Genomic DNA, 11251 nt, shown 5'->3' with positions numbered 1-11251 from the left:
TCTAATGTATTTATAATAAAAAGTATGGGATTATTGATGAAATCCTAGGGACTACCTAAAACAAAACCCAAACCAGAGCAGGGAAGATTTTAGTACCACAGTGACAAGAAAGCAGCAGCTGCAACTAATCAATTTATTGTTCATCAGGTCCAATCAGGTTCTAATGATCTCAGAGACAAACAGGATGCACGAGAGCTCATTCTGAAGCAGCACCTCAAAGGTTCAAGACCACACAAGTCACAGGAACATGGATTGTTTTTATTCTTGAGAATGAAACTGGTGTAAAGGGGAGAACTTTCTCTTTCATCTTTGGAGAAAGTCCCAAATTTCCATCAAAGCAGTTTGATAAATAAGTCCCTTGGCCACCATTTGCAGCAAAACTGCCAATAGAAATGACCGACGCTGAATAGATTTGAGCAGGTTTTTATTAGATCTCTATGTATTGCTTCATTGCTAAGCTGTCTGTACAGCGGGGCTCAAAGAAATCCTGAACATCAAATGTTAAAACAGTTTCACTTTCTCAACTCTCATCTCTCCAAACAGCGAGTTTAACTCCAGCAAATCAACCACTTCAACCAGCTCAGATGAGATCTGTAGAAGGGAACTCATTAAGGTCACTGAAACAGCCTGAATTAACGTCCTCTAATCTTTAGTTTCCTGCAAATCTTTGTTTTGTTGGACTGTTGTGGAGGAAATATCAGTTCAATCTTAGTGCGTTAGAAAGCCTGAATGCAGAGAATTAACTGTTTCAGAGTCAGTTACATCAATTTCGGCTAAAGCGTGAATCACATAAGTGCTGTGGCACCTGTTTGCAAAGCCCAGCACACAAAGAGTAAAACATCTAATGATGGAGGAACTACATTAGTAGTAGGCCTGTTATCTACATCTACTGAATATCTTCTCTTAGAACAGGACAAAGAGTTCTAATGTAACGACACAAATCTCTGAGGTTAAACTGTGTCGTTGGCGAAAGCAGGACTCATTCAGATTCACATCAGAATCAGTGGGTTGGCTTCGGGGGATTTTCCAGGTGTGTTTATCGTCTGGGTTTCAGGTGTGATGAGTCCAGAACATTCTCTTGTCAGCTGACAGTGCAGGTCGGGGCGCCAATCCAACTGGGAGCTTTATTTGACCATACTGGGAAGACAAAGACAAGGAGAGCAGACATGGTCAGTGATTCCCTTTATGTCCTAGTTTCTTTTCTGACTAAACGTCCTCTCTTGACCCTGGAGACAATAAAAGTCTGACAAAAATAGATTTCATTCAAAGCCAGATTATCAGCTTTCAGAACTCCTTTCTTTGCTTGAAGATCGGACACTGAATCAAACTGTTTAAAATCTAAATTTCTGTCACTATTTTCTGTTTTTACTGAGCATCTAGGACCTGAAATTGGTTCAACGCTAAAGAGCTTAAGCACAGCGCAGTAAATCTACTTTTGTCCACTTTTGTAGAAAATGAAAAATTCTAGCAGATTAAAAATAAATCGTGGGTAACTTTGAGGATATGTGGATACATTAACAAGCTACAAGAAAACACACCAAATATTGATGGCTCAAGCTTCATAAATCCTTTAAATTTGCTTTCTTGCAACAGCTAGCAGCCAGTTAGCTTAGCATAACATGTCGACTGGAAACTGGGAAATAGCTAGCCTGCATCTTCTCAGATGCTAACACTTGCCGGGAGAAGAAGCAACCACCGGATATTCCGGAGGGTTACTGGTCCGACAAACTTATTAGTTTAAAAATGTTCATACCAGTATGATGATTTTGTTAGCTTTGGTCAGACGAGCTAGCTCTTTCCCCCTGCTTCCAGTCCCTGTGCTAAGCTAAGATAACTAGTGGCTGGCTGTAGCTTCATATTTACGGTACAGACATGAGAGTGGCATCAATAGTCTCATCTAACTCTCAGCAAGAAAGCAAATAAACTCATATCCCCAAAAACTCTAAATCCTGGCCATTATTTCTCCTGCTTGTAGCCCAGTAAACACTCACATGCTGGTTTCCTTGTAGCGGTCCAGAGCCTCCTGGGCCACCACCTCAGAGAATTTGGGGTCGGTCCATGGGATGTTGCCCGGCACACTGAAGTTCATAGCTGGCGAGTCAAAGAGCTTCACGGACACCTTGGTATCAGCAGGCTGCGTCTCCTCCCCAGCCGGCTTATCCTCAGGGTCCTTGCAGATCACCTGCAGCACAAGGAGGAATTCATCTGAACGGCTGCTTACTGTGCATATGATTTTGATTTTTTCACTTTACTTAATGTTTTCTTAAATTGAAATCCAACTTTCAAGGTGGTTGTCCAGCTAAGCACAAAGCACTCATTAGAGCTTTGAACCAACACTAACAGATGCAGAAAGACGGAGCGCTGCAGCGGTCGAGTTTAGCAAACAATTCAACGTACCGTCTGAACCTGGAAGAAGTCGTCATTGGTGTTGTTTGCCAGGGTCGACACCCAGCCGAACTGAGAGTTGAGCAGGTCCAGGATGGAGGAGGTGTTGAACATCTGCTCCTCGAACCTCTTCAGGAGACTGTTGTACTGCTCGGTGAAACGCTCGGCCATGGCCAGCGCGCCCTCCAGCTCCTCCTTCAGCGGGCCCTCCAGGGGCTTCTTACCAGAGCAGTCTGTGGAGGAAGCACGTAATGGATGAACAACATCATCATGGAGCTCCAGTGAGGTGAGAAAAATCACTGTACTTATATCGATTAGAAGACATTGCATTTGTTTCATTGCATGATGTTTATATTGTTTGGCATATTGATCCCAGGGGGTGGTGGAGACCAAAAATGGAGCTAAAATAGAGTGAATACTGAACTTTCACACGTGTAATTCCTCAGAAATGAGGCTCCAATTAATGTTGCTGTGTAACAGCTGGATGTGTACATAAGCAGCTGTCCGCTAACAAGTCACCACATCAACCTAAAAGGTGATGATATGTCAAAATTGTGTCTACAGTTCTTCGATGTCCTGCGATCAGATCCAGCTGTGGATCTTTGTTATATGTTTGCCGCTCACCTCTCTCTTCCCTTGTTTCCTGTTATCTTTCTACTGTTGACTGTCAAGTAAAGTCATAAAATGCCAAAAAACAAACTTGTCATGGAAAGAGAAAACCTTCTTCCTGATAGACACACTGTTAGTTCAATCAGAGGACCTGAAGAAGAGACACGAAGTATTCCAGCTGCATGATATGACCTAAAATCTAAAGAGAGATTTTAGGATATGGTGTTTCTTCCATCTTGCTGAAGCAGTGAGTGTGAAACCAACATGAATCCAGATGTCTCAGTGTTTCACATGCAGATGAAACGCTCTCTGCTCACGGCAGAGGAACAAAAGCATCATCCACACAAAGGGAACAGATTACATAATTAAATGACACTCTCTGCCTCCGCTGCCATTCATCTGAATGAATTGTGTTGCTCTAATAAAAACATCTCTGGATCATCACTGAGCTCCTGCTGGTTTCCTGCAGGAGGAAGCTGCATGAAAGGACGCAGCCGGTCTGCAGCGGACTCACTTAACCTTTCCAGTGGCTGTTATTATTGTTTCATGACATCTTATGTGATTTATTTCATTATCAAGGATGTTACTCAAAATTTCCTTTTAATTTCATGTGTTTTCCCTCAGTATTGCTCTTTATTTGTTTGTTTTTGCTGCCTTTTGACTAAATTGTTTCATCTGAGAGTTTTCTTACCAATATGCTGGATGTCTTTGCATTTCTGACACTCGTCGCGGAACTTGATGCAGCCGGCTGAGTTGCGGCGAATCTCTCTGCAGGTCATCCTGCCGTTGCCAAAAGGTTTGGTGATGACCACGTCCTCATTCACGCTGCCGTCTGCAATCAGACACAAACACACAGTGTGGAAATGTCAATTCACAACCCGCCGTTCATTTTAAGTTTACATGCATGGTCTGAAACTGACTGAAAAACCATATAGCGACCAATCACAAATCTGCTTGTTTCAAATCCTCAACTCGAATTTTTATCCTAATTGTGACTTCTGGTCACATGACTACAAACTGTTGTTAAAATAAATCCTCAGTTCTGCAACATATAAGTCTAGAGTAGTTTCCAAACTTTCTCCTTAATGTGGAGGATTCAGTGACATCTAGTGGTAAAGCTGCAGATTGCAACCAACTGAATAGGTCATTATGGGTATAGATAATATGTGAGGATATGTACCCTCATTAGGAGGCGTGTCTGCGTCGATGTCCATCATGGAGCCCATTGAACCGAAGAAGTTCCTGCCCATGCCCGTCATGGGGGAGAACAGACTCTGGAAGCTGTGGAAAGGATCGTGGAAGAAAGAGCGAACGCTTCTGCTCTGGCGGGTGTACGGCCCCAGGAAACTGGGAAGAAAGAACGCCGGAGGGTTGTAGTGGACGTGATCGGCCACCTGAGAAACAGCAAGGACACAGAGACAGAGCTGATGACGCTGCGCCCGTCAGCTCATGAATTAGCTCTGACACATCTGACACAGTACCTTCATGCTGTCTGAGAAGATGCTGTCCACGCCGTCGGCCATCTCCGTGTATTTGTCCTCCAGGTTCTTCAGTTCTTTGCTCTGTCGTTGTCCCTCCTGCTCCAGGACGTCGATCTTCTCCCCGTTGATCCAGATAGAGAAGGGAGACGTCCTGTTCAGCACCTCCTCCAGCTGCAGACCAAAGGAGGAGTTTGGATTTCAAATCAAACCGTAAAAGCTGAAACTCTTTAGCTTACTACCTCATCAGGAACGTGAAGAGGAGAGAGACGGGGGATGGGAAGGACTGTTGGAAAGACTGTGTTTCATTTGTGTTTTTACTGGCTATACTGGTCATTTCTGGAGTATTTGTGTCATTAAGTATCATTTAATTTGACATTTTACATCATTGAAAATCCAAAGTATTTGCTATTTTTTCATTTTCATTAAGGTAAAGTAAAATTATTACAATAATTCAAGAGAAACAGGAAATCCTCACATTTCAGAATTGTATGTTGAATGTAGAATTAAATGTCAATTAATCAGCTGTTGGATAAATGTAAAAAACAATATTTCCCTTTGCGCTGTAGTGAAGTAGAAATACAAAATACTTAAGCAGTACTTGAGTAAATGTACTTGGTCACATTTTATTACTGATCATATTTAACATGTTTGTGGATACTTTAGTTTTAGAGGACTGACTGATACTTAAAGCGACATGCAATCAATGAAAAACTGCATCACGTCCTCAATCAAACAGCTAATTATCAGCCTCATGCACGTCATCTAATGTGATCATACTGAGCGTGAACATGTGACGCTCTGACCTGTCGTCCCACCAGTCCAGATCCGCTGCTGCAGGTTCGGGAGTAGTATTTAACGCAGGTGCTCTTCAGACAAGGCTTACACTCCTCCCACAGAGTCTTCATGGTCTCATTGCAGACCTCCTCCTCCTGCTCCAGCTTGGCCTCCACCTCCTGAGCCGTACGCAGCGCCTCCTGTAGTGAAACAGCAAAGATGTCCAGAGGCGAGCTGTTAGTGGTGGATGCTGGTGGTTATCGCTGCATCAAGTTATCATTCTGGCAGTTTTATCAGGCACCTCTTTCTGCTCCTTGGTCTTCTCCAGGGCGTCCAAAAACTTCTTGTGGTCCTCTGAAGACTTCTGCATCACACTCTTCATCTCCTTCACTCCATTAACGGCGTTCTCAATCTGTTTGTCCAGATACTTCTCGCCCTCGAGGGAGATCTCTGCAACAAGAGACGCATTGCATGTTCACTGCAGGCCTGTTCTGCAGCCCCCAACACAGCCACAACTTTTGATTTAAGGCATTTTCACTGAGACATAAATGGAATAACTAATAAATGGTGTTAACAACATTAGAAAGAATACATTTAAAAGTCCCAAAACAAGTAAAAAAGCTGAAACGCGACAATAATCGTTTGTAAGTCGGGTGAAGCGACGCTCCAGTTTTCTGACGCTGTGAAACTTACGGGTAAGTTCTTCCATTGATGGAAGCAGGACACAGTCGACTGAGGCCAGAAGCAGGGCCATCACAGCCAGAGTCTTTGACCCCTTCTTCTTCTTCATCATCATCATCATCATTAACATCCTCTCTGACTCTCACAGGGCCAGCAGGCAATGATGAGAAAAAAAAACTGGGAAGAAAAACACCAGACATGAACATTCAGGTTCACTTTCAGCCTCTTCTCTGTTACAATGTTGTTGTAATGTCCCTTTATGTCCACTGGGGGGCATAAGCTGTAAAGAAAGCAGACAGCTACGCAGTAGAAAATGACTGCGCTGGCTCTGCAGTTTTCCACCCTGACACTGCATTACATAAAAATAACAACACAGATCAATACCGATAAATAATTCATACTGATGTCTTCTGAATGCATTTTCCTCGTCTCCAGTTTCATTCACTAAACCCTGAGCAAGGACATTGAGACCAGACTGGCCTCAGATCAGTGTTTCCTGTGACTTTGACCAACTTTGCCTTTCAAAAGTATTACATAAAGAGAACAGCAGGCCCTTTCTCTGCTAACCCATTTCTATCAGCTGCCTGTATGGCCAACAATGACAGATTCATAGGAGAGTGACACACACACACACACACACACACACACACACACACACACACACACACACACACACACACACACACATACACACACACACACACACACACACACACACACACACACACACACACACACACACACAACAGATAAACACAGAGGGAGAAATTCATCAGAAAGATGGACTGGCCTTCTCTCCCCTCCCCAGTTTTAATCTCCCTCTCTCTGAGTCTCCGCTGATTGTTGATTGTTGAATGTCTCATTTCAAAATCAGGAGTATTAATCTGCTGCAATAACAGCCTCCACTGCTCTGGTTTCAGGCTTTCCATGAGGCTTTGGAGCCTGGCTGCAGGGATTTGTTCCCATCCAGCCAAAGGAGATGCGGCTTTATAAACACTGGCTCTGAGTCTACTTTCCACTTCCCCCTAAAGGGACTGGATGCAGGTGAGGTCAAGGTGCCCACAAAGGCACAAACAAACTGTGAAGTACAATAACTGACTTTTTTGGCCACTTTGCAGCAGCAGAAATGAGCTGCAGATACATTATTAAGATGAATGTGTGGTGAAGTTGTTAGCAAACGTTATCATTCATTTAACCATATTTGTGGCCACCTGGTGCAAGTTTTAGCTTTGTGTTTGGTCTCCTCCAACTCCAGAGGGAAATATGTGGCTCTTCAGCTTGTTACATCCACTCTTAGCTGCTCTGCCAGTAGTTTTCCACACTCAGTCCGAGCACCTGATCACACACCTGAAGCTCATCGCAATCAGCCCACAATCACTGCCAGATTGTTCTTCGCAGCGTGCAAGACTGTGTGTGTTCTGGTGGAACTGCAATTAGGTCCTAAACACAAGTGTTACAGCCCTGTGTTTGCTAGCTACTCGCTAACTTTATCTGTAGCTTGGTTTGTTTATCAGAGGAAAAAACAGCTGCCTGCTGCTGCTCCAAACAACGCTGATGAGAGCTTTGAGAATGAACCAAAACTTTCAGGCTGGAAAACAAAAGTCATGGCAAAACAAATGCCATACATCTTACAATCCAGTAGATGGCAGTAAAGCTCAATAGTAACGAAACAGCTGCATAAATACCATGACTTCATATCTCAATCCACATTCAGGGGTGTCAGCAACCCTCCACACACTTGAGTCATATAGTTTAAGTTATGGTATTTCATTATTATTCAAGCTGAGAGGGATACTGACCCATAAACGGCTATTTGCTGTGTTTATGATCTGATCTGCAAGCTTATAAAATATGAATTAACACAAAATGTCCTCAAAGCTAAATGTGTCTTATATAACTTGTTCTTTTGGACGTGAAAGCGCTTGTTCATCCTCTGCTCAGTCACCTGCTCGCCCACCATCTACTGTTCCTATGGAAACTAGCACAGTACTGTAGTTTGGCATAAAGCTGCATAGAAGAGACAAAAAGACTTATTACACTTACATTAATTCATTATTTGACCTCTTGAAAACAAATTCCTCCACTTTTTCCTCCATATTTTCATGGCTGCACCTTTAAAATCTAACATATTTTGAATTGTGGCTTTGAACGATGGCTTTTCTCACCTTTGCGGTAAAGCTAGGAGCAACTTTCAAAGTGTTTCTGGTGTCTTATCACATTACAGAGAATTCAGCGTACTGATAGAAAAACTCCCTGAAAATCTGCTTTTCATCTGCAGTGGAAAAAGTCAAAAAAGTGCTCCAAACCCAGCAGGACTGGACACCCACCTGGGGGCTGAAAAATGTCCCACTTTCTGCTCTCTGTACGAGCTCACGTGTTCACGAGTTTAACAGTACAGTGCAGCAAAACCGCAGCCGATTACACAACAAGGTCATTATTCGTGTGGCAATAAAGCCACCGCTTAATTACAGCATGCCAGTTACTGGAAGGTCTGTAAACAGGGACGGACTGCTTTCCGCAAGACCTTTATTATGAGTAAGTCTTGACGTGCAGAGAGGGGAAAGAATGAGCAACGCATGAGAGGGGGGGAAAAAACAGACAAAGCCAGAGAGGTAAACACCGAAAGGTTACAGAGCGAGACGGAGAGAAAGTTAACTTGATGAAAAGGAGAAGCCATTGACAACACAGAGGTCAGGCTGTCCTGTTTGCTGAGGAGCAGCTGCAGGGATCCTGGTTGCACAACTGAAAGAACGCAAAGCGTCCAGTCAGCCTCCGCTCCAGATGTTGCCTGCGAGGCTTTCCAGAAAAAATCAGCCTCAGCTTCATTGAGTGAAATATGAGTGTTTGTCCACTGCGCTGCACAGAGTTTACAGGCAAACACAGCTGCATCGGATGCTGCGTTCGAGTGCATCTCTGAAACTGTGTTATTTTGCATTGAATAATATTACATCACTAGAAAGCAATTTTGATATTATGTTATTATGATTGTAATTTTACACATATAAACCACATAACAACATTTTTTCCATATTAAACAGGATTGTAATACACATATAATTTGTTTAAGTGGTTGACTGATTGACTGGGCCGATATTTGGCATTTTGAGATAATCGGCATCAGTCGGTGCTCCTGTGTGCATCTGAGACTTTACTCTTTGCTGATAAATGCTGTTAAATCCATCAAGAACTTTATTTTTGATTCATAATTTCAGTTTGATTACTTGTGGACATTATTTTTTATTTATTCAAAATAAGTGTGCTGCAGCTAGAGTGTTTCATTTGTCAATATCGGCATCAGCCATAGAAAAACCCATATCAGTCGACTACCAATATAAATTATACTGTATACTTTAATATGAAGCTGAAACAATTTGTTGATTAATGACTTAAATAATCCACAGAAAATTAATCTGAAAGGATTTTTATGATTGATTTGTCATTTCAGTCATTCACTCTGAATTTATAATAAATTGATGTCAACTTGGCAGCAGTGGTGGACATTTTATATGAATACCTGATGTTTTATACACCAAAACAATTAATCAATTAATCGTCAAATAACCAGTAGATTAATCAATAATGAAAATGGTCATTAGTTGGAGCCGAACTCTAATATGTGATTACGGATGTTATATATGCAGAGGTCATATGTCATGGCACTGATATTGAACAGGATATACTGTATTGTATATCTTTTTGATTATAATAGCTCTAATCTATCAATACATCAGCTGATAACTGCAAGCTGCTGCACCTGCTGATGCTTGACGTCACCACTCATCAATTCTGCCTCCGCCTCGTCCTCTCTGCTAAAGCTCAGCCCTGCACAGACGATGGCAAAACAAGAATTAACTCATTAACTAATCTGGATCATCTGGGCCCCATTTACAACAAATGGGACACTGGCACATGTGGCCTCATTTTGGCCTCATTTTAAGTGTTTGGGAATGTCTGCCCCGCAGAGGATTCACTTCTTGTCATGTGGTAATGGAGAAATTAGGGTCAGGTCTTAACTGGAAAATGTAGAAAAAGAAAGAAATTCATTTTGGGAACTGTCAGTGTTAGCACTTAGCTATTACACATGTATAAAATCCATCCTGTGTGCATCCTCTATTCATATACACTCCAAAGTTCATCATCAAATAGCAGGTTTATACCTGCTATTTGATGATGGGTGTGCCTGTGTTTACAGCCTGAGGAGTATTAAAGTGAAACAGCCACACTATGATGTCATCCACCCTAATCCAGTTGTTTTGATCCAAAGATGGAGGTCACACCCATGAGTAAGCAATGCAAACAGCAGTCAGCCAGTCAGCACAACTGAATGCACCACATTAAAAAAGAAATAAAAATACAGTCAAGACCCAATACAGCCGAATTACAGTGAGAAATGTTTAAAATCTGACATTTCATAACAGAAATCCAGAATATGCATCTTAGGTGTTGCTCTCTTTTCTATTCTAAATTATCATAACAACAATGTTGTCACAGCTGGGACAGAAAGAGACCATTTGAGCATCATCGAGCTGCAGGATTTAACAAAATAAAAGCCCCCCTGACTCACCTCCGTCAGTTTCCTGAGACTCCAGAGCGTCTGAAGCTGCTCCAGTCTCACTGCTGCTTGTATTTATACCAGCGGATAACGGTGCAGACATGTGATTCACCGGCCAAGCATGCCGCACGCCGCCGCTACTGTCAGGCTACCGCAATGCAAAAGCCCATTTCCTGCATCACACTTCAAAATAAATCCGTAATCAAAGTTGTTTTTCTTTCTATGCTCTTTCAGGCTATAATATAATGTTTTGTTACATAATATAAAACGCGTAACTCCACTATGATGTAATTCATTTTATGTGTGCCATTCCTGAAGTCACTCTTCATCCTCCAGCATCATGTGAGAGACACTTTGTGCTTTTATTTTGAAATGCGAACGCGTTTTCCTGTGCCCGTGCTATTGCCGGTCCTTGACGCTCCTGAGAGGACTTTTCCAGAAGTTTTTTAATTTATTGGCAGCAGCCACCAGAGCTGCTGAGCAGAAAGACAAATATTTGATTCATCCTGACTGTGACTCAACATTTGATGACTTAGTCTCTCACTTTCACTCATCTTCTGCTGCATGTTACCAAACTACAACAACACTGTGGTTTCAGCTCAGCACATCTGTTCCACCATCACTTTTGTTAAACAATATTTCCCGAGATGTTTTTTCCTTAACATTGTTGATTACAACTGTTTTTCCTGCAGAACAGTGTGAACAGATGGTCGTGGGAGTTACTGAAAAACGTTAAAGGAGTTAACTATTTTTTTTTTTTAACTTTCTT

The 11251-nt window shown here is 42.2% G+C and overlaps 1 protein-coding gene across 1 annotated transcript; it reads right to left on the bottom strand.

Moving 5' to 3' along the window:
- Positions 1-407: 407 nt before the first annotated feature.
- Positions 408-10623, bottom strand: clu (clusterin). Its single transcript, XM_070987237.1, has 10 exons — positions 10495-10623; positions 5943-6107; positions 5551-5699; positions 5279-5449; positions 4476-4646; positions 4175-4388; positions 3686-3826; positions 2398-2618; positions 1992-2182; positions 408-1137 (listed from the first exon to the last, which is right to left on the bottom strand). The coding sequence occupies exons 2-10, from the start codon at positions 6058-6060 to the stop codon at positions 1125-1127; spliced, it is 1389 nt and encodes a 462-aa protein (XP_070843338.1). The 5' UTR covers positions 6061-6107; positions 10495-10623; the 3' UTR covers positions 408-1124.
- Positions 10624-11251: the final 628 nt, after the last annotated feature.

The sequence above is a fragment of the Chaetodon trifascialis genome, chromosome 19 (assembly GCF_039877785.1).
Source record: "Chaetodon trifascialis isolate fChaTrf1 chromosome 19, fChaTrf1.hap1, whole genome shotgun sequence".
NCBI classification, from domain to species: Eukaryota; Metazoa; Chordata; class Actinopteri; order Chaetodontiformes; family Chaetodontidae; genus Chaetodon; species Chaetodon trifascialis.
This window is presented reverse-complemented; position numbering and strand designations above follow the sequence as displayed.

Coding starts and splice junctions, on each gene's coding strand:
- clu (XM_070987237.1), bottom strand. CDS start 6,060: ATGTTAATGATGATGATGATGATGAAGAAGAAGAAGGGGTCAAAGACT. Junction 4,647..5,278: donor CTGGACTGGTGGGACGACAG/GTCAGAGCGTCA, acceptor TTTGGTCTGCAG/CTGGAGGAGGTGCTGAACAG. Junction 2,183..2,397: donor ACTTCTTCCAGGTTCAGACG/GTACGTTGAATT, acceptor CTTGTGCTGCAG/GTGATCTGCAAGGACCCTGA.